General features: G+C 42.2%; 5 protein-coding genes across 11 annotated transcripts; 3 read left to right on the top strand and 2 right to left on the bottom strand.

The window, feature by feature from the left end:
- Positions 1 to 554: 554 nt before the first annotated feature.
- On the top strand, positions 555 to 2,303 carry LOC129597022 (uncharacterized). The gene is made up of 5 exons (XM_055494440.1): positions 555 to 718; positions 794 to 811; positions 1,202 to 1,332; positions 1,720 to 1,949; positions 2,041 to 2,303. The coding sequence occupies exons 1-5, from the start codon at positions 572 to 574 to the stop codon at positions 2,301 to 2,303; spliced, it is 789 nt and encodes a 262-aa protein (XP_055350415.1). The 5' UTR covers positions 555 to 571.
- A 2,065-nt stretch (positions 2,304 to 4,368) lies between these two features.
- LOC129596997 (kelch-like protein 17) lies at positions 4,369 to 7,156 on the top strand. 6 transcript variants are annotated; one of them, XM_055494409.1, is made up of 5 exons: positions 4,369 to 4,588; positions 4,763 to 5,019; positions 5,228 to 5,591; positions 6,054 to 6,217; positions 6,709 to 7,156. In XM_055494409.1, exons 2-5 carry the CDS (start codon positions 4,844 to 4,846, stop codon positions 6,917 to 6,919), a joined length of 915 nt encoding a protein of 304 aa, XP_055350384.1. In that variant the 5' UTR covers positions 4,369 to 4,588; positions 4,763 to 4,843; the 3' UTR covers positions 6,920 to 7,156. The 6 variants fall into 6 exon arrangements, with proteins under 6 accessions (XP_055350384.1, XP_055350386.1, XP_055350389.1 ...); XM_055494411.1 differs by having other exon boundaries at positions 4,369 to 5,019; positions 5,228 to 5,510; XM_055494414.1 differs by having other exon boundaries at positions 4,369 to 5,019; positions 6,054 to 6,184; positions 6,729 to 7,156.
- Positions 7,157 to 7,734: 578 nt separating this feature from the next.
- LOC129596985 (solute carrier family 2, facilitated glucose transporter member 1-like) lies at positions 7,735 to 15,703 on the bottom strand. 2 transcript variants are annotated; one of them, XM_055494391.1, is made up of 10 exons: positions 15,263 to 15,703; positions 14,666 to 14,764; positions 11,781 to 12,016; positions 10,951 to 11,075; positions 10,174 to 10,452; positions 9,571 to 9,758; positions 9,252 to 9,464; positions 8,951 to 9,083; positions 8,701 to 8,828; positions 7,735 to 8,299 (listed from the first exon to the last, which is right to left on the bottom strand). In XM_055494391.1, exons 1-10 carry the CDS (start codon positions 15,491 to 15,493, stop codon positions 8,162 to 8,164), a joined length of 1,770 nt encoding a protein of 589 aa, XP_055350366.1. In that variant the 5' UTR covers positions 15,494 to 15,703; the 3' UTR covers positions 7,735 to 8,161. The 2 variants fall into 2 exon arrangements, with proteins under 2 accessions (XP_055350366.1, XP_055350367.1); XM_055494392.1 differs by having other exon boundaries at positions 15,126 to 15,265.
- Positions 15,704 to 16,941: 1,238 nt separating this feature from the next.
- On the top strand, positions 16,942 to 20,460 carry LOC129596986 (uncharacterized). The gene is made up of 3 exons (XM_055494394.1): positions 16,942 to 17,097; positions 17,856 to 18,734; positions 19,524 to 20,460. The coding sequence occupies exons 2-3, from the start codon at positions 18,260 to 18,262 to the stop codon at positions 20,165 to 20,167; spliced, it is 1,119 nt and encodes a 372-aa protein (XP_055350369.1). The 5' UTR covers positions 16,942 to 17,097; positions 17,856 to 18,259; the 3' UTR covers positions 20,168 to 20,460.
- Positions 20,275 to 22,770, bottom strand: LOC129596987 (uncharacterized). Its single transcript, XM_055494395.1, has 7 exons — positions 22,516 to 22,770; positions 22,161 to 22,285; positions 21,901 to 22,048; positions 21,775 to 21,792; positions 21,526 to 21,671; positions 20,855 to 21,075; positions 20,275 to 20,750 (listed from the first exon to the last, which is right to left on the bottom strand). Exons 1-7 carry the CDS (start codon positions 22,579 to 22,581, stop codon positions 20,485 to 20,487), a joined length of 990 nt encoding a protein of 329 aa, XP_055350370.1. The 5' UTR covers positions 22,582 to 22,770; the 3' UTR covers positions 20,275 to 20,484.
- Positions 22,771 to 23,023: the final 253 nt, after the last annotated feature.

Raw genomic sequence — 23,023 nt, 5'->3', positions numbered from 1 at the left:
CTTATTACGCTCTTTTAAAGAAGTACTCGTACAGATACAGATAGTTCTTTCGCTCATGAATGTAATTGGTTATTGGTACTAGTAATACAATAACACGAAGATAGCTAACCATCGTACTACTAAGTTCACTAAAATTATACAACGAAGAATGCCTTTACAGATACTGCACATAGGTACTTTACAACCTTAACGTTCGTCGTACGGTTTTGTATCGTACAGTGTAAAATGTTCATGTTTCTGCTCTGAAAATTCTTGAAAATATTGTATAAATGAGAGTCAGCCTGTCATCCAGCACGCACTATTTTGCAGGCAGCAGCCGACAATTACCGGGTGGAGATCCAGCTGCAGGAATATACCAACTGGGCGGACAGTGAAACGGATTGCGGCCCGTCCCATGACACGACACTTTACAGAGGCGTGGACAGCAGGCAAGTCAGCAGCGGCCAGTTACAGTCAAATGCAACACATTGTCCGTTCATATTACCTAGTCGTGTACTTGCAACCGTAAAGGCTGACCACAAAAAAACAGTGAGTTTCAGGTTCTGCACGAATGCTGCAAAGGAGTGCTTTTATGAATCGCAGACCGACGAGATGCAGTATTTCAGTTGGCGGGCGTTCTTGTCGGAACACTGCAAGAAGACATGGTCACTCAACAATACCTTTTCTGTTGATTTCTGCAACACCGATTTTAAACTATGTGCTACACCAACAAAACCAGGCAAGCGTTTAAGAAACCGTCTTGCTGTCATCATACAGCAATTTTTTCGTAAAAGTAAAAATTTCTCTGTTGCAGAGAACGTCCCTGGAATTGGTAAGTCGAAGCATTTCAAGGCAGAGTTAGTAACTCATAGCTCTGAATTATGCACATAAAGGTCAAAAATGGCGTTGAATTAGAGCAACATATCGTGCTGCATGATAAACGTACCTCCTAAAGGTACCTATTACCTAGAAAGGCAGAACGGCCTATGTGGCGCTTCTGGTGTAAGAGTAATATGAATAATATGTCTACAGAAATAAAGTGTATTAATTTTCTTTTACGTTTCTCATTAGCAGCATTCGCCCAATATGACGTAGTTAAACGCATTTTCCGAATGCCGTCAAAATTTTCGGCACGATGGTGCAATACGCCCGTAGAAACTGCACATTAAGCGAATACCGATAATCTCGCAGATTTGCACAGAGGTGATATCTTGTTCTTTAGAATACTAGGCATGCCGTGAATAAGGATGAAGAGTTTGTATCCTGTTCTACATCCAACGATGCCAGCCAGCTTGCAGCAGACAAAATGTCGGCAAAGTGGTCGGACACTGACTACTGCTATCCGGGAGCAATGTAAGTGCGACTATCATTACTGAAAAACAGGCGCTACATACAGTACGAATGTCAGAAAAATAATGGCGAGGTTAAGAACTTGAAAGCGGTGATACTTGAACGCTGCCCATAAAGCCACACTTACAGTACTGGTGCACAGAGCGATTTATTAGCCCTGACCTATGCCTGCTCTGTTGCACCGTTTATGTGCAACACGATGCAATCCGATTCCGCAGCGATTAAATGCACAAGTTGAGGGCGATTTCCAACAGGGAAACTGAATTTTGTTTGACAGCTGTAAGAACGCCATTGAAATAGGTTCCATCTTATTGTTAGGATACAGGATACGAATACGAGCATCGGCTTTCTTTAGAGTGTATGTAATACATTCTTATCGTATCTACGTAGATTCGAGTACCGCTGGCGCGCCTATAAAATCTCCCAAAAGGAGTGCGGTCAGGAAGCGAAAGCCGCTGCTGAAGAAGCGAAAAACTATGTCTTCATAACGGGCTGGGTGGCCACTGATCCCGATCCAGACCGAATCCGCAAAGGGGCAAAAGCGCATTTTATTACGGATGCCGGCTCCGGCGAGGAAACCATTCTAAATACCATTACGGAAGCGTTCAAAAAGAAGTACGGTACGTTGTGGGCTATAATGGAATCGCAGAGTTGGCAAAGGGAGTAAAGTAACCCGATTATTTGGTCTAACGATTGATTTTTCCTCCACAGGGACCATGAAAGTGAAGACCAACGCCATTATAAGTGCCCGTGACTGCTCAAAAGCGTTCTACGATATTACGACAGAAAACTGCTCGGCCTTCCAATATAGCATAAAAGCTGAAAGCAAGAATAAGAAGGTGAACCAGAAGGTTGTCAGTGATGAGTTTCTCGCCGCCGTTAAAGCCGCGAAAATTCCCGGGGTGTTCACCGCTTGTAAAGACAAACCCTGCGCTAAGGCCTCCGCCGAACCGGGAGAATCAAAGAAAACTTAACGAACAAACCTTAGAGGCATCATTAGTTCAGAACTGAGAACACGAATGCTACGAATACCGCCGCTACGAATACATATAAGGTCATCTCGCATGTGATAAAGTCACCAGTTTTCGATTATGTACACTAGCACTGCCACTGGGTGTTGTGGCGCTAATCTCAGCAAAACCAAAAATACTGTTAGGAAAATATCGTTAGTTGGTTGTGCATTGTAGTGACTCCATAATTTAGAGCCCTGCACGAGCCGAGCCGCTCGGCTCACGAGCGCTCGGCGCTCGCGAGCACTTCGAGCGAGCAGGCGTCGTTTTGCGAATTTGCGAACGAGCTGAGCAACAGAAAAAAAAATTGCGAGCGAGCCGAGCGAGCGGGATGGTCCGGTGCGAGCGATCGCGAGCTTACAGGCTGACATTGTGCGAACTGGAGAAGTTTCTAGTACAAAATTACATTGACCGACCTGAAAACGGTCTTAAACCACCGTCACCTTCGCGCTTCGCGCGAAGTGACTTACTAACTTTCCTAGACCGGTTGGGACTCAGGGCGGAGTTCTGATATTCTGTAGCCAACAAAAACATTATTGGACGGGTTTCTGAATCAGTTGAATGCTTCCTAAGAAAGGTGCGTTTTGATTTTCGGGCGTTCTATTATATGTATTTATTTTAGACTAAATTAAGAGAACTACATCCAGTTGAAAATTAGAGTAAGGTACTAGCAAAAAAATGAAACTGTAATGAAACGGACTACCAGTATGGAGATATAAGTGATTGTCTCTGAACATCCTGTTACACTTAATGAATTTTGTGTTGGTGAAAAGTTTGGTATAATTAATTCGTGCGAAAAATTGATATGTAAATTTTTGCCGATCTCACGAGCGAGCCGATGTGCCAAAATAAAATTACGAGCGAGCTGAGCGAGCGGAAGCAAACAAAAATTGGAAAACGAGCGAGTTGAGCGAGCGGCGGTTTGGGCGCGAGCGAGCTGAGCGAGCAGGACGTTTCAGAAAGCTGAAACGAGCGAGTCGAGCAGCACTTTAGCTGCTCGTGCAGGGCTCTACTCCATATACACTATAATATGACATGTCACATGCGCAGCTAAAGAATGGTGCCCATGTTGCACAGCTGTCCCAAATGCCCACTCAACAACTTAATACTCGTAATATCTTTACATTGCACATTTTGTGGCATGCATTTTATCATAATTTACATGGTTATGCTGACGGCCTAGTACGATCAACAGCAGCTACTCGTACTGCATCTCGTATTTAACAACAGCTACTCAATACGCAATTACTAGTACATTAGTAATACATAGTTTAACAAGGCAGGTTAAACAGCGGTAAACAGACTTAACAAATCGGACAAGGGTAAACAGGCCTAACAAATCGGGCAAACATTTTTAATTTATATTATAAAAATGCTGTATACAAGTACTGTACAGCATAGCCGAACACAAATGTGGATAAAATAAATAAATTCCGTAAAATCTGTACAGTACGGGTATTTTCGTCTGGCTGTTCAAAGCATTTACAAAACGCGGGTGAAATACTGTCTTTTACAACATGGAAGGGGAAGAAAGGCTACAAAACATTGCTGGGATGCATCCTCGGTGGCTGTTCTGAGTGTTTTCAGTGTTTGCCGCAGTTCCGCCTGGATTAACCGGATTGTTCTGCCTTTGGTTTCCGATACTTCGATTATGTAGCAATACGCCGCGTAAAGCGCGAGAAGAACGGCGAAGACGACAAATGTGTATTCACCGATTGCCGGGAAAACGGGAAAAACCTTTTGTTGGAATTATATCAGTAAAAAGTAACCTTTTGGATGCAAATTTTGGTGCGTAAACCGGTAAATGCGAGGGCCGTAAACGGGAAATACTAAATTACAGGCCTAAAAAATCGCCGAAATCATACAAAACCGCCGGACAAGGAGGTCAGGTTATATGCTGCGCCAATCGCCAATCACTACTGGCTCCCCCAGCTGTATTGCAGTCAGCAGTAAAAATACTGCAGCCACCCGTAAAAACAGAATTTACAACTTGAGAATTGAGATCATTACGTGATAATAGAATTGAGATCATTACGTGATAGATCATTATGTGATACTTTATTGATAATTTGAAAGGCAGCCTTTCTGCGACGTATGTGTAGTGCCTTTTGATACAGAGTCTGTAGACTGAGTGTAGAGTGATTCCGCGTGTCTTTTAGAATGGCAACCAAAAGGGTTTTTGCTGAACAAGTTGGTCCAACTCCAACCAAAAGAGCTTTTGCTGAACAAGCCAGCCGGTCTGATAATTAGTGAGTCGGCGAAGTCCGCCTGGGCAGGCGACCGGGCGCCGTGAAACGCATTTAATCAAGGGAGCAGACAGAAATTCGTTAGACACACGCTCTGTCTAACTCTGTACTCTTGATTAAAAGCGGTGCCCGTTTTACGGTTTACGGCGGACTTCGCCGACTCACTATTCTCCTCAGCCCCCCGCTGGGAGCACCATACGGATTAAAGCGAGTAATGTGGATTTGCGTCAGGAATGGCAGAATCTTCGAGCCTCTGGCATGCTATGCGATGTGGAGCTGCAAGGTGGTGAAGCAGAATCCATAGGGATTCCATGTCACCGCAGCGTTCTCAGTGTTCACAGTAGGTATTTTCGCACCATGTTCTTAACGGGAATGAAGGAATCCGCGCAACCGATTATCCAGCTGCACAACATCTCCCATCCTGTTCTGTCCCAGTAAGTTTTCAATTTTGTCAGCAAGTTGTTCTGCGGAACGCTGCTGATTGTGGCGATGGCTCGTGCATTGCGTTCGTTCATGGCGATGCTGTTTTTGCTTGATTTTTCGTCTCCAGTGTCGTATGATCTTGGCAGTATGTATCCCGATTTCCACTGAGTATTGTTATGAGGTAACGAGATAATCTGGCAGATTTGATTGATTGTGCAGGTTGATTGATTTTTTCTACATGACGGACATTGTCGTCACGGAAGACAGCGTGCAGCCCATACTGGTGGCGGCTGCGTTCCTCAGTATTCCGGCCGTGGAGGAGGCCTGCTGGAAGTTTATGGAGGATCGCTTGAACGCCAGCAACTGTCTGATGCTGTACTGTTTTGCGGATTCCGATGCGCACAAGAATCTGGCCGTCGCCGCCAAAGCCAAGGCTATCACTCTCCAGCATTTTGCTGATATCGCGCAGGGACCAGATTTCTTGGAAGTGCCGAAGAAAACGGTAGGATATGCATTGCCAGCTAATGGCCTTGGCTTTGGCGGCGAAACTGATTGTAGCAAAATGGAACAATGTACAAGCAGGGTAATTAATTTTCGTGCGTAAAGGTACAGTATCCATCTGTATACTGTAGAGTAACCCTGCACTTGACAGCTTTTTCGTACGATATGAGCTGTACGACACTGTAGCACTGGCGAACGTTCAGCTGGCTCAGAGCCGACTGCACTGCACTCACATGTGGTGCCTGCCTAGTCTCAGGCAGCACATGTGAATGGTGAATGTGATCGTACAACGTACGTCTTTTTGAGCTGTAAAAAAAGCTGTCAAGTGCAGGGTTACTCTACAGTACTGTAGATATACAGGTACAGTACATGTCTGTATAAGTGCGATGCCGGCGCTTAGAAAGCAGCCACTGCACTACAATTGCAGCAATGATAAAATTAATTAGTTCTACAGTACGATGAATTATTATGACGAATAAATGTGATTGACATATTCTTCAGTTTTACATATGCTGATCCCTATTTGTTTTTTTTAACTTACCAGGTTACCGATCTGATCTGCTGTGATAGTCTTTGCGTGGCGCAGGGAAGACGATGTACTGCGGGCCATCGTGCGGTGGCTGCATCACGATTTCCAGCAACGACGCTGGCAGTTCTGGGAGATGCTGCAATATACTGTATTCGCTCGCACATCTTGAACCACAGAGTGTGTGTACGAGAAAAACGCGCATTCAATATACACACTCTAACCGGGCCAAACGCGCGATTCGCGATTTGATAAATTTTTGATGTCTTACAACATCTGGACTGGAGAACTTCTTGAATAATGAAAAATTAGAGCTCTAACAATTTTTGTCATGTTTATGCTCGAGCAGCCATTAACATACAGCTTTGGCGTAAGCACGAGTTACAAACGGATTTGTTGTGGTTTTTGGGGTGCCCCTGGAGGAGGGGTACGTTCCGCGTCAACATTCTTGATGGCGATGAACCACCGAACAATTCGAGCTTTCAGCCACAGAACCTTTTTTCCAGAGTGAATTGCCATTTAAATGAAAAGTCTTGATCTATTAAACAAATTCACAAGAAGAACTGTTCATCTTGAAACCAAATGAGGAATATTTCGTAGTCGTGCATTTTGCCCGGTTAGAGTGTGTATATTGAATGGGTGTTTTTCCCGTACACACACTCTGTGGTTCAAGATGTCCGAGCGAATACAGTATTCGGCCCACTTATCTCGGCCCGCAAGGCAGCGATGATTATCTGCTGGCCTGTGTCAACGCCTTCACGGATTATTCCGAAAAAGCGCCGCGTCCGTCAGGATATCTGCAGGCCTTGCCGGGATACACCAGCCAGGCATCCTCTCGCTACACTGCAAGAAAATCCTATTGTAAGAAGGCTACGAAGAAGTAGGAATGCGGTGCTTATCGTTGTCTGTGTTTAATCCTTTCGTTCGGTTATAAGGATGGAGTTATTCATTGGTGTTTCAATGTTTTGCGCGTTTTATGCTTCTTCTTCCTTGTGTTTTACGCTTTTTATGCGTTTTTATGCGCCGCTTCGCAAACGGGAAAAACAGCGAAAGCGTGGAAGATTTAGGAAAGTGTTTTACGTACAGTACTTTTACTCGTACCTAGAAGCATTTACGAATTCAACAGAGGAAATCAAAAGTATTACTAATACTTTTATGCAATGTTATGTTCTACATTATGCAACGTACGCAGTCAACAAGCAGTGATAACTTGTACTTTAATGTAGTTACAACTTACAAGCACAGGAACCTTCCAAGATACACTTTATATGTGTAGTCTTGTAAACTGTACACTTGACGGATCTCTCATTAATCAGACCTTAATAATCCAGTACGGAATAAGTTGCTGTACATACAGGCGATACAGCGGAACCGAACGCAAATAAACGGTAAAAAAAATTACTTATGTACACAAAACTATCCGCAGTATGGGTGTTTTTGCTGGCCATTCAAACGGTTACAAAATCCAAATAGAATATTCCACAAAAGATGCAATTTGAGGGAGAAAGGATTCACAAGGTTGCAGATACTGTTCACGGCCGTGTTCCGCGGCGCTGTAACAGCCGCTGTTTACAGCTTATATATTACTTGATCCATGATTATGTACAGACACTAAATCGTTGATACTGCCGAAGACATGAAGTAAGACCTTTAATTAACACAGTCTTTTGCTTGCGACCCTTCCAGCCACAATTTAATGCAAGTTTCGCTAATTTATTGAAAATAACAAAATAAACAGTTACCTTCAACCCCTACCCTACCCAGTACAGTACAAGAAAAACACTACCAGGGTTCACATCACCACATGACATATCGCATCTCTCCGCATTGCACAACCCCATCAAACGCCAAAAAAACGCCAGAAAAAGCACCATACTAACTAAAACATAAGAAAAGCCAAACAGCAGCAACGTACATACAGCACAGCCGAACACAAACATGGAGGTAAACGGTAAAAATAAATAAATTACGTAAAATCTCTACAGTACGGGTGCTCTTGCCTGGCCATTCAAAGTGGTTACAAAAGCGAGTATAATATTCCAAATACGGGGAGTCTTTTACAGCATGAAAGGGGAATTTTTGGGGAAGAAAGGATACAAACATCGCCGATGCACGGCGGTAATTGTTTACAGAGTTTGCCGTAATTCGGCCTGGATCTCCTCGATAGTTTTGCCTTTGGTTTCCGGCACTTTGAACCATGTGTACGCCACGAAGAGCACGAGAAGAACGGCGAAGACGATGAATGTGTATTCACCGATAGCCGACTGCAAAGCAAAATCAATTTGGAAGTCATTTTTCAACGGCCACATATTTTACATCTCCAAAATTTAATAAAACATTAATTTCCGACAAACGTCAAAATTCGTAGAATTCAATGTCCAAATGCAGCAATAATAAAACACAGGAGACGGCGGTTTAAAAATAAACCGTTTCAGAAAAAAACACAAAATTCGGTATTCGGTAAACGGTAAAACACTGTGAACGATGAGTAATATTTTGAAAATACGTATAAACCGTAAAATTCAGCAATAAGACGTAAAATGCAAAAAAGGTCTTCGAAAAGGAAAGTTTTTGAAAAGAGGTAAAATTTAGCATTAACAAAAAAAGCGGTTGTCGAAACGTAAAATATTTTCGAAAACCTCAAATATATCTGTAAAATTCGTACCTGAATGAATGGGAACGACAGCGCAACGATCAAGTTGCACAACCAGTTGACGCCCACCGCAATACTCGTGGCCGCGGCGCGCGGACCTTGCGTGAACAGTTCCGTCACCAAAAACCACGGAATCGAGCCTACAAAAACATGCCGTTACAATTCCCGATCAAATTCCATCCTTTTATCTGGCAATTGTTTTCTTTTTCAGCACGGAATTTCTGATAATTTTTCTCTCTCGCAAAATTAATCTCGCTCTTACCAGGTCCGGTCGCGAACATGACCACGAAGAGCATAACACACACCATACTGGCGTAGGCCGCCCACGGGTACATATTCTCCACGCCCTTGCACTCCTCGACCGTCAATTTCTGCCCGCCGCATTTGCCGGCCGCCTGTGAAGAGAAGAAAATTCCTGAATTTCTACTGCCGCTGTTAAATATTCTTGCAACAGTAAAACTGTTTAAGTATTTACTAAACAGCCATCCATCTACGATGCTACACCGAAAGACTACACTGAAATACATGGACGATTGATTCACATTTTTTATGGTGAAACCTACGTGCAAAAGCATGAAGACACTGAGCAGAATCGTCACCACGGCCATCCCCGCAAATCCCACCAACAACAGCGTGCGACGTCCAGCTTTCTCCACCAAAATCACCGAGATCACCGTCATCAGCACGTTGATCCCGCCCATACCGATGGTGGCGTACAGGGCACTGTTGCCGCTCATCCCGCAATCTTTGAAGATGGATGTCGAGTAAAACATCACCTAAAAAACGAGACCAAACTAGTACATTGTCATGGTTATTATTTTTACACATAGAAAAAATATTTTTTAGGGCGATTACAACACGAAGAGAGTTTCCGGGACATACCGCGTTAATCCCGGAGAACTGCTGCATAACCATCAGCATCATGGCGATAATGGTGCATTTGCGCAGGAAAGGATTGGCAAACAGATCCCGCACGGTCACCTTGGCTTCGCTCTTGGCCTTTTCGTGCTCAATGCGCATTTCATCCATCTCGTCCGCGACGTTATCGCTCTTGCGAAGACGCACCAATGCTGCCATGAAAAGAATAACATCACCAGTGAGTTTCCATTTTAATACCATTAACATCTCAATAACATTCTAATAAACGTTTTCATAAAGGTACTCAAAAATTGGTTAGAAAATCTAAAAAATGCAAGAAACCCGCGCAAAACGCAATAAATAATCGCTGTACTGAAAAAATGAATTAATTAATCTCTATTTCAAACAAATGCGCACATAAACCATGAAAAAAGGCAAAATTTAACAAGGGAAAAACACTGCCTTTTGTCAAGGGGCTTTCCGGACAAAACATTAAAAAAAGGTAAAAAACTAAAAAAAAGCAACACCCCTGGAGAAAAACAATAAATAATCGCTCTGCATTAAAAACGATTTAAAATCTGTAGTTAAAAAAATACACACAAAAGCGAAGAAAAGTGCAATACGTACCTTTCTGGGCGCCGACTTCATCGCCTTTGTCCAGGTACAAATACTTCGGGCTTTCGGGGCAGAACGGCAGCGTCAGCAACTGGTAAATGCACGGTACGACCGACAGTCCAAAGAGCCATGGCCATCCCCATGACGTTCCCAGGATGAAGGGGAGACCGAGAATCTGCGACACCCAAATGGCAATGGTGATAAACAGCTGATGAATACTGCCGACAGCGCCACGCAGCGACGCCGGTGAGATTTCCGTGAAATACATCGGTGGCACGCCGGAATTAATGCCTACAAGCAAATAAACCCACAATAAACAGACGTACGATTTTCTGGTTATCAAAATTAACACCGAATATCTCTTTAAAATGCCGACAAAATTATGCTATACTGTAACAAATCATCAACGTAACATAATCCAAATCAGCCATCTGAACTAAATAATGGGATAAGCAGTGAAAATTTGCTAAAAATTATTTTACTGATAACATTTTAATAAAGTGGAAGTTAGTTAAATTCACGTATTCTTTTTGCGCACACGAAACATTGTAACCGAAACCATTAAAATCGATAATCAAGTAAACTATCTAATAATTACAATCAGTCATCAAACGAATGATTATTGATTACAGACGATTTTGAAAACGAAAGAAATTTATGTACAGCGGAAAATTCACATGAGCCGTCATGCTCAATAACATTTCAATTAGTCCCTGGACACAATCAACCCCAAAACAAACCGAAAACAAATTAACCAGGAGGAGGCATGCTGACAACAGCAATCATTACCTGAATTGAGACCGGTAACAAATCGTCCGATAATCAGCATCTCGAAGGAGTAGGCCAATTTGGGGAATCCCAGCAGAGCGGCAGCCAGAAATCCCGTAACGAGATTCATCATCAGTGTACCCTTCCTACAGGGATCAACACGGGTGTCAACAGGATATCAAAGCCATGTATGCCATGATTTCCATTATGTAATTTGTAAACATCAGCGAATCCCATGTGAAGCGCTACAGATTGCGTGACCCCCGAAAATCGGTCAACAAGCACGGATCCATCAAACTGCTAACATCGTGCCAAATATTATTTACATAAAATACCAACAGCTTTAAAAATTTTTCATGGCGTATGCCATCGGAATTATTTTATCGAAAAGCTTGATGCAAATAATATTCAGTAAGCCCGGTAAATGAATAGCTATTTTTGTAAATTATCAATATTAGCTATTTTATTTTTTGTACTCTGTAACTACGATAAAAGAATACTGTTTAATTTTTAATAATTCTTTGCAAAAACTTTAATAAGTATCATCGTACGGGTACAAACTATGCACCAGAACAAAACGGCATTTACAAAAGAAACACTTCCTCTATGCTATCCTAATCGGGGATCGTCATCTTAATAATTCTTCATCTTTTGGGTTTAATTTCAAACTAACCGGGATTTTTTTAAAAAAGGCGTTGCAAATTAAAAGCTATTTATTTATATCCTGTCAAACGTTATTTTATTTCCCAATAAAGTATCGTTTGTATAATGTAACAGTATAACAGTTACTCACAAAATTCTGACATGACATAAAATCACTCCACTGTAATTTCTTACATATTTCAACTCACCGGCCAAATCTGGAAACGAAAAATCCACTGGACAGTGCTCCAATCAGACCACCGGCACAGAAGATGGACGTTACCGTGGACCATATGGTGTTCAGCTCCGTGTTGTCCTTGAACATGTTCTCTTCCTGCGGAGTGTCCGGTAAAATGGGGGCGCACCATCTCTCGATGTCGGCGACCGGCGCGGTCTGGTTGTCCAGCCGGCTGCATTTGACATCGCGGATCCATTTCCCAACCAACTGCACATAAGAGAAAATAACAAAAACATGAGAAACTTGTGCATGTAGCGTTCATTCAAATTTTAGAAACTGCCATAGCCATAAGTTTTGTTAGGCCGTTACACTACGTCTTGCAAGCGATCCGTATGTTCAATTGAAGAGCGTTAATTAAACTTAATTTTGTGTTTCGAATTTCATTCAATCCTTTTTTGCATCATCGAACCAAGAATGCTTTGCTGGAAGGATTATTTATAATGTATTTTTATTTTTCAATTTTTATGGGCTGCTGCAGAATTGTTTAGTTTTTGTTCGTGATAATCCGTTCAATTTCCGCCAGTAAGAATCGACTGCAACATCGCGCGTCAGTACGCACACGTCAAACTACACAAATTCTGCTGTCAAAGCAGAGATCAATCATATTTCGGATAGTGATAAAATTAATCCTATTCAAGCACAGTACGAAAGCTCATCTTTATTTAGGCAGACAGTGCAAAGAAAACTGGGCATGCTGCCATCGTGCTGACCGAATTCAAGCGTCTCTACACGCTGATTAAGCCAAAAATAAAACGCCCTTTTACCGTGTCATCCAATTTTAAACTAAAAAATTAATAGAAAATTACGTAATACTGGTAGCATCGGGAAGTATTAGCGTTGAATTACGAGATCTGAAAATTGGCAACAAAATTCTGTGAGAAAAATGGCTCCAGCACATAGCAGCACAATTTAATACAAGAGTAGTCAGTAAATAAATCTGATCATTTGCAGTAACAAAAATTAAACGATATATATAATCCAAATCTGAACTGTCTAAATGAACTGGAAAATTTGTGAAGCTCTTACAACTATACCGTCTACGATTTACCGACTGCTGATAACCGCCAAAGACGCCACTTCACTACAATCTTCTATCTTGCATCGAAGTGCGAACTTACCAGTAAAAACTAGCAAAAAATATCAATATCACTGCCCAAACCCATTCCTTATCTCGCAAATAAAATGTTTTAAAATTTAACGCGATCCAAAAATTTGAATAAAATTATTTTTATTTAATCCCTGCGGCTGCTTCAGATTTACTGCAGATACAATAATTAAGTAACTTCTCCACATAATATAGAGCAATATAAAATTCAGTTTAATTAATAATTCATTATAAATCATCGTTGAAATTTTTAATAATTCATTATAAATCACCGTTGAAATTTAAGTAAATAAAGTACACTCTATATCAATTAATTAGCATCATCCAAATTTTAAAAGAATTACGGCAGGGGCAAGTAAATTGTGTGATCTATGAAGTAACTAATAAAGGACGCTTAACATACGTTTCGCACAAAGTCCCAGTATAAAATTACTTGATAACACACGCGTCTATCGCACGCGCCGTACTTACACAAAGACCACTTTAAAGAACAAACAACACCGTTATCATTCAGAATTGTGTGTTATCGCAAAGCACAATAAAATCGTGTGGCTTTCTTATTGACACAAAGCGGTTCCGAATACACAGTAAGTCAGTAACAGATTGGATACAGTTCCAAATTTTCCAATAAGATACAGGTTATCAATTTCGAAACGATACAGTAAAAACAGCGGTGTGAATAAAAGGGGATAATTGGATGTTAAGTTGTTAACCAACTACCCTGTGAAAAATGAGCCTAATGAAACAATCGTACGTTTGACATGTGTCAGTTACGCTCCATGGATACTTCGGCTGCGGTGCAAGAAATACCAAATAAATGATTAATATTCATGGCATGTACAATCGGCATTTGACAACATTGTGGCTGGCAGTCAAATGATGTGATGCACCGTAATTTCAATTCACACACAAAAAAACACATGCAGAAATGCCCTGCCAAAATACTCGGTCAAAAACCACGATCTTATCATAAACCGAAAATTTCTGGGGTTTTTTTTACTACTGATTAATTACTAGGTAGTAAATAAATTATCTGCAATACTTGACCAGATGCTGCTGATAAATTATTCATATTTCGAAACGATTATTTTTAGAATCCCATCTATAATAATTTTTATTTCGAAACGTTACTTCAATTCAAACATTTCTGGAGGTTTTTTTTACTATTGAATACTGATGAATTAATTAAATTAATCTGCAACATTTATTAACCAGATGCTGCTGATAAATTATCCATATTTCGAAACGATTATTTTTAGAATCAAACGAACCAAATTTTACCATCACAGTACAACAGGAAGTCCAATTTTTGCAGGAAAATTGGGAAAAATTCACCACATTTACATATACCGAACGCTGTTTCGCCAAGATGCACACGAACATTCTTTAACGGTTTAACCGATAATATGCAGCATAATATTAACAAAACGCATCTGATGCATATTTATTTATAGTCTCATATCCATATCAATCGCATAATTGATAATACGGTAATACCGCGCAATATTTCAGTTTCTGCAGCACAGTATCGATTTATTGATTGCCGGAAACTGGCCTTGAAAGTTGCGAGTTTCCCACGGAATCAAAGTACCAATTTAAAAAAAAACCGATAAATCACAAAATCAAAAATGGAAATAAATATCCAAGCCAACCAAAAATAAATAATAAAAAATTTAGAACGAATAATGCACATTTCAATGGCTGTATTTGCGACTATTTTTTAATTTCCTAAATAAATAAACTGCACTCACCGTCTGTGGAACATTGATAACTCCGATATTATAACCAAACAAGAAAGACGATCCAAACGCCGCTGCTAAAATCGCGAACACCAAGGGTCCGGTTAGTCCCTACAAAAAATACAGAAATCACTTATCGCTGCAGGAACTTCATTAATCATCCTGACAACCAAAACACTGCATGATTATTGTCAACAAAAACTTAAAACAGTGAAAAATTCAAAACACGTATCAAAGTTTCCGATGAATTTCTCCAGGATTCTTGTCAAGTTATCTTATCAATCCCGCAAATCTACCACGCAGATCCTTTTTACTATTCAATAACACTTCATCAGGAAGCGTAAACGCGAGATAAGATAGCGGCCAACCGCGATCATAAAACCAACAAATGTCAAGAATCCGCAAATGAATCAGTCAAACTGCAACGCTTCCATTGCATGCTTTTTACTGCCTCCGATAAGCATCCATTTACCTTGCTTTCCTTCATGTTTAACGGCTTCTACCAACTATTAAACCACCATAAAAACCGAGGGAAAACTCAACGGAAAACCACTTCAAACGACCCTGGGAAAACGGGGCTGGAAAACGTGGAGAAACATGAAAACTTACGAGACGGCGATATTTGTCTAGAAGACCCAATAAACCCCGTTTACTGCCTGTCTGCGGCGGCGTTGCAACCGTGTTCGGTCTGGCTGGTGTATCGCTAACTGGTGGGGGCGGGGCCACTTCATCGTGGCCTTGCTCGATCTCCACGGCGTCGAATGGCACATCGCTATTGCGGGGGCGTGCTGACTCCTCATTGGCTGGCGCGACCCGCCCGTTAGGCAGCCAATCCGCCATTTCGTAGTCAATTGCCGTTTAATTGGGCGAACAGGGTATGCACGCAATATAATTTCTACATCAATGAACGAGTAATTTGCGATTGTTGGTACACTGCCCTGCGGACGCTTCCGGTCAGGGGTTATTTAAACTTATTTTGTACATGTGAATGATGTGATAGAGCGGAAAGTACATAGTGGCTGTGTTGTTTTGGCTTGAGGCATGGTGTAGTACAGCAAAGGATTTGCTGCGCTGGATGGGAGAGGTAGGGACTTCCGGTTGAGTGGCAACATTTTACTTCCGTTCCCGCGTTTTCAGTTCAAACTTTTTTACATACAAAAATTTGAAAGGTGTAGTAGTAAAACGGCTTCGCATTTTTTACCTGCTTCTTGACGAGGAAACAGCGGTAAAAGTAATGCGTTATGTCATGCAGCTTATTATTTCTATAATGGTTTTATTTATACACCAGCAAAAATAAATAACTAATTTAATGCCAACTTGCTAAAACACCGTACTAATGCGAAATAATTTGTATTTCAGAAAGACAGCAAATGCATACACAGTTACTGGGCTGTACGTACAGACAGCTTATAGAATAAATACGGGAATGCATTTTGCAGAATAATAAAGAGTAAAATTTTGTCCTCCTTTAAAATATAGGGTAACTTTTGTTATATGTGTAAACGTAATCTTGAATGTTTTCTTACCAGAAATAAACAATAGAGATACAGGTTTTCCATTTGTGCTTTTTGGTTTCAAATTGTATAATTAATTTAATATCCCGCTAATTCGAAACTTCCCGACCGATACAACAATTAAAGTGCGGTACAATAATCTGATGATTGATGTAGAATACAATAATATCCGGCCGGATTATAGGATATCCGAATTTTTCCATAATTGTAAATAAAATATCCTTCCATGCAGCGCGTATATATAATATATTCCAGAATATTTTAATATTATGGAGGATTTTTCCGCATAAATTAACATGCATTCCGACAAAACTGATAATTACAAACCATAAAAGTTCGACAAAAAGCCCACCCAGTAAAATGACAACTATATGATTAAATTTCTTTACTACAGAATAAACAAACATTCCTCGTGCATCTGATAAACAAACATCCACACAAGGGATATTCGTACTGAGGTATCCTATCGCGGACGACTGGTTGATCCTTGTTAACGGTCCCGGGGCGGTTGTCGGCATAAAAAGTCGTGTCGTGCTATGTGTCAACAACCGGAAACACTTCATGTAAGTAAATTCAACAACAAACGCATATGGTTGCACAAAAATTGCAGCTGCGCATCAACGGGATGTACTACCATATTTAACGATGCTGAGTCGCTGACGTGCTTGATTGCGCATAAATATAGAAAATCGCCAAACAAATTTAATTTTCTTTCCCGGCGCCTGGCCGTAGCGCAGGGTGTGTTACAGTGATGTACATGGCTTACTACGCGTACTATCGTATATCTCATCATGCCTTCTCCGACCTAACGCCGGAAACCGATGCGTTCTGAAATCCCCAGACTAATTTAACGATTTCAGGAACTGAATTTGTACACTAAAGAAACGTACGAAGTTGGATGGAACATGGAACGGGAAGATTCAGTACTACGTACGTATGCAGCACTGTATGCAGTACAATACATGTGTGCAAAATTACAATTAAATTTCTGTATTATCAATAACAATTTACATTGTAGCCTTGTAGGTATACTGTATACAACGTAAGAACTTTGCCGGTCCAAGTACAAAATGCCGGTCAAAGCTTTATTTGTACGAGTAAATACATTGAAGAATATTGAGGTATAATACTTCTACTGAAAAACGCACACTTGGCTAATGTTGACAAAACTGATGTGTTTTGTAGTTGTACAGAAAACTTTTATTATTCTATGCTATTAAGTACTTATACCGTAGTACTTGATCTACCGGTAAAACAAACGACAGCGCTTTAATTTGGACAAGTACAGTAAAACTTAAACTACTGAAATATAGAAGTACAGCAGATATGGTACATACACGCGGTACGCACACGGCACAATCGTAAATTTGTAGGCCGCACACTAATTCGAGAACTTACAGTAAAGGTTTAATTTAGTGCATTTTAAATTTTTAGGCAATGTCTAAATATTGTAAGGGTGGGTCTCACATTCAAAGCGAATCTCGTTAGGGTACGGTTGCTCAACCGCACGAGGTGGTTGTTTGCAGTGGCCACGCCTACAGATACGGTACGCGAAGCCACCTCGCGAGGTGGAGTTGCTGTATCGCAACTAGATTCGCTTTGAATGTGAGACCCACCCTAAATTCAGTTGTTTGCATACGATTAATTAATTTTTCCTGCTTGCGCGTCAAATTTGAATGAAATTTCAGCGCCTAACCCGACCGCCCTGATTTGACAGCTGTCCAGTGGTTCGGCTCTCCACTCCGCAGAAAATTCCCACATTTACCGACAACAGCTGATAGATGACGGATGACCGACCGACGACACGACCGACCGACCGATAGATGACCGACAACAGCGGATTACTATACTCCGCGTCTAGCTGATTCCTCGCGCAGATGTGAAAATGAGTTGCGCAGTTGCGCAGGTCTTCAGTTTTTAAACTCTCTCTTTGGATTTAATTTTCTGCATCCGTCAGTACTTCCTGTCTCTCCCGTAATAATTTTAATGAGGTTCAATTTGAACTTAATTATTCTCTGTGTACCCCGCACAAAAAACCCCCAACGATGATCTCCACGTCTAAACCCATCATCACCAATACACTCCTACATTTATGGCGACATCCAGCTTCAATCTCGCCCGGTTCTTACAGGACCGCGAACTCCCCACCAACATCCACCCCACCCCCCTCCAGCGCAGTCTAAACTCCCCGTACGCCTACGCCCGCATGCGGCTGGCCCGTCGCCTGGTGGCCGCCGCCAACTGGGGCGCGGATTTCAGCGCCAGCGGGGATCTCTTCGTCTGCCGTGGTCCTGCCGGATCCTCCGATGAATTCCACCTGCAGTTCTGGAACTGGGAACACGGACGGCTGGTGTCGCACTGTCCTTACCCGTTAAACAACCATTTCCACACCAGATGTTTGGACGATTATGCCGTGGTGTGGGATCGTGAGACGTGCTTCCTGGGGATTGTGGCGGTGGAGACGGCCAGTACCTATCTCATGCAGTTGATGGAATGTCAGGACGCGGTGGATGCCGTGGCGGTGCTGCCGGGATGCTTCAACGAGATCCTCATTGCGGATGATAAAGGTACGGCGGACTGCGTGAGTATGCATTCTGTAAAACGATTGACGCTGACCGGACCATGAATGGGAAGTATTTCCACACGTTTTGGGATTTTATTGTCAGTTTATTGAATTTTTTGGGAGTTTTAATTGTGGCATTTGTCGGACTTCTTCGTTTATTGATACTTCCAGTGCAGATTTGGACAATAATGCAAATCGCATTACTCTTTAATTTTTCTTAAATACAACATGATAAAAATTTTTTTAGATACATGCTATCAAGTACCAACTTTAAATTTTACGTTAGAAGCACACAAATTAATGTTGTATCATGCAGTGATGTGACGGAGATATCAGTTTAATTGTTAAATGTGCTAATTATTTGAAATTTGCCGCCGTTGCCTTACTGGCCTACTAAATAAAATTTGTAACTCTGTCAAAGCTTTTCTTACGAATTGTTTGTACTTACTAGTTAGTAGTTACTACCTACTTACATAATTGCATCGTGTAACGGGGCTTGCAGAACAACCATGGCGAAACGGACATGTAAGCACTTCACTACACATATTTAGTGATTTTGTAGATACTGTAGTAATTTGCGCGCTACTCTAGAGCAGTATTGGGAAGAATTATATAGTCATGTTATTTGTAGTTATGAGGCTGTTGGTAAATAACTACAACGAAACATAAACCGCAGGGAATTTTTCATTTTTTTACATTTCGAGTTTTTATGATTGTACGGCACTTGATACTATCCACTATGACGATGTCATATAGTATACAGCAACACATTCAGGGTTGTTTTTACACGCAGGACGTTTGTACATGCGCGACCGGCGGAAACCCCACCTGATCCCCATGGGACAAGTCCAGGTCATCACCGCTGATTGCCAGAGCGTCACCTCCCTCTCCCGCAACCCCGCGCAGCCCCACGAATTCTGCGTCTGCTCCTCCTGGGGCCGGCAACTGGTCATCGGGGATCTGCGCACCGCCGGCCGCCACTCCACCGCCCCCGTCGCCAGCCGCCGCTTCCACTTCTTCCAGCAGCGCGGCCCGGACACCTTCTCCGCGGAATACAACCACAGCGGGACGCGCCTCCTCGTGCACTGGGAGAACGGCCTCCTGCTCTCCGACCCTCACTACACCACCACGGAGGACTTCCATCTGCTCTTCTCCACCCATCTGGATTTGTTCGATGTGCGGTGGTTCGGGGGGAAGGAGGAACATGTGCTCCTGGGGCATCAGATGCGGGCAGCGTCCGACGGAATGGACACGGTGGAGATCCGTGATGCCCAGCAGAGTGGCGGGGTGGTGCAGCGGATGGGTCATCCGGTGGCGGGAGGGGAGGACGGGGGTGGGGTGCATTTCGGGATGAAGCTGTATGTGCATCCGTGGCGACCGGTGTTCGCGGTCGGCTCCTCGGATGATACGGTGTTGTTTTATCAGTCATCGTTGTGAATTTGTGTGCTCTATCAAGTTGGCTGTATTTGATATTTTTATTATCAAATAGGCTATTTTAAATCGTTTTTCCAGATATTTTTGTTAAAGAAGGTAAACCACCCTCGCACTTTACGATTGCTTTATTCGGCTGATGTTTTGAATTACCTCCGTGTGCAGTATAGTCGGCTTACAACGTGCATTCAAAATTTGATGAACTCAGTGCTTATTGATTTTTTTTTATCGGATCTTAATTGACCAACTTAATTCAGTCAGCGCTTTTGTGTCTGCTGATGTCAGATTAAACGAAAAATTAAAAGACCCTTAGTTTGACGGTGTCAGTTTTTCTTTCCCGATGCGGAAGCGGTCCCTGATGCGCGACAGGGCGATTCGGAGCAGGCGTTAAGCACGCCGGGAATTTTGGCAGCCTTGACCGCGGTGGCAAATTCTTTTTTGAAGACGTCGACATCTACTTGCATTTTACTGTGAGCCGGCATGGAATATTTGAAGGCGAAACAGCTTTTTGTCGTTTTATCATTTTCTGTCGTGCAGTCTCGATCGTAAATGAAGGCGTTTCCGTCTGATTTCATGCCACTGGTGCTCGCTGTGGAAAAAGAATCATGAGAAATCTTCAGTTAATGAAATAATATTATTATAGTTGTGAGACACCTTTGACGTGATCGATACGATTGCTGCGAGACAACTCACGGTATTTCTTTGTGAACGTTTCTTTAACTGCACTCAGGATGGTTTTTTCCTGCGGCCCCGCATCCGTCCAGTCCTCCAGGGTGGAATCGCGGCCGGGATCGGGATTGGCGGCCACCCAGCCTGTGATGTAGATTTCCACAGGATATTCTTCACTAGCGGCTTTCGCTTCCAGACCGCACTCTTTCTGGGGAATACGATAGGCACGCCAGCTGTACTGCAGTCTATAAAAATGGAAAAATGTTAACGCGAAGTCACAACATTACGGTTCGGTGCGTACGAGGTCACGTTCAAACTGCTCTTAATATTGGTTAAGCATCATCCTTCCCGTAATCAGGCGTGATATGTATACTGCCTTGATTACAGTACGAGTACAAGTACATGTACATTGATACATACGTTATTACGTACACATGATTGCACTTACTGCCGCGATAATACAATACAGACGTTTTACAATAATTATTACAAATTATTATAATATGATATGCAGTATTTCCCTTTTTTCTTAGCTCGATCGCCTTCAACGATTCAAGTACGTCTACGTTTTCCGGTTTACATAATCCGGTGGTAGCTAGTGCCGCCGGCCTGACTAACGTATCCCTGAAATTCCTGATTTAATTTGACTTATTTCTGAATTCCTTGTCGTGTGCAATTCGTAGAGACTGACTTACTGAGCGTCGTCCGGATTTTTGTTTTTGCGATCGCATGCTTTGGCGGCCGACCATTTCGCGGATTTTTTATCAGCTGCCACATCCCCGGCCTTGTCCGAAGTAAAGCAGTCAAACTCCTGAATGTCTTCATTATAGTGCTGGGCTTTCTTGAAAGCGAAAACAGCAGTGAACCGGATGCTTGATATCATAATTATTGCTTTACTGACAAATATATGGGAGACATAGTAAAAACTGTGATATTTCACTGACCACTCGCAGGCTGGTTTTCTGTAACGAAAAGCAAGAAGCTGATGACCTTAGTATTTGGGCAGTACGTAATAAACGTACTGAGCGTGAATTACTGTGCAGTAAAATTTCGCATAAGTAATTCTTCACCTTGAAACTGGCATTGCAGAAGTCACCGGAAAAGGTGTTGGTGAGCGATTTTTGGCTTATGCAATATTCCGAAAAGAACTTTCGCCAGCTGAAATACTTCGCATCGTCGGCTGGATGGAAGCACTCATCCGAAGCCAAGGTACAAAACCTGAATACTTTTAGATTACTAACAAGTGGAACGGTAGCAACATACTGGGAAGCTAGATCAATTTTCAATTAGCAACGACGGATCGCTGACCAAATGCTAGCTGTCAACTTGCCTGTTGTCTACCCCTTTGAACAGTTTAGTGTGATGTGCCGGGTTGCAGTCCTTATCCCAGCTGCTGAACTTCGGGCTGGCATAGCTGCGAAGTTGATATTCCACGCGGTAGTTATCGGCTGCTCTCTGTAAAAGTGCAAATGGTCAACGTTGATGATTGTTATTAGTAATTTTTTAGAAGATTGCGCTGTGTGAGTAACAAAAACGTTTCGGGCGATGCATTTTTTCAACGGCATTACTACGACGTCTAACCTGTTCCTGATGTCTACCCAGTTAACATTGCTGAGATTAGGCAAACTGCATATAAATTTGGCCGGCAAAACCAGAGAAAGCCGGGAAAGACTAAGGACGCTTACCGCAGTCTTCCAGGTACACGACAACGCGATAAGCAGCGCCGTTACCACGGGTATTACGTAACGCATGTCCGCAGTTGATGATTTTGTAGCAGCAGCAGGAAACAGCAGTCTGGAGATGCAGCCGCCCTCCTTCAGTTGAAAATGTTTTGACACTACAACAGATATTTCACAGGTGTGGCTGCAGCTCTTATACAATCTGGCGTAGCCGGAACTTGACTGAATAATTAATTCATTGTCTTTGGACAAGGCGGAGTACAGTCATCGTTTTTTTAACTAAAGGTATGAAAATAACCGAAGGGTGGAATATTGATTTACTGCTATCTGCAGATACTTTGTCAATTTCGCAATAAGCGGTCTCCTAGTCATGGAAATTTTCAGTGTTGCAGTGTGTTAAGTTTAACCTGCATGCCGTGAGTTTCCTTGCGAAGTTAATTAATTGTTTACAACGGTATTAATGAGACAATCAAAGTCTGTGGTAATTAATTTTGCGTCTGTCGGGCACCCAGGT

The sequence above is a fragment of the Paramacrobiotus metropolitanus genome, unplaced genomic scaffold, assembly GCF_019649055.1.
Source record: "Paramacrobiotus metropolitanus isolate TYO unplaced genomic scaffold, Prichtersi_v1.0 Parri_scaffold0000099, whole genome shotgun sequence".
NCBI classification, from domain to species: domain Eukaryota; kingdom Metazoa; phylum Tardigrada; class Eutardigrada; order Parachela; family Macrobiotidae; genus Paramacrobiotus; species Paramacrobiotus metropolitanus.
Note: the sequence above shows the minus strand (reverse complement) of the source record. Positions and strands in the feature narration are given on the sequence as shown.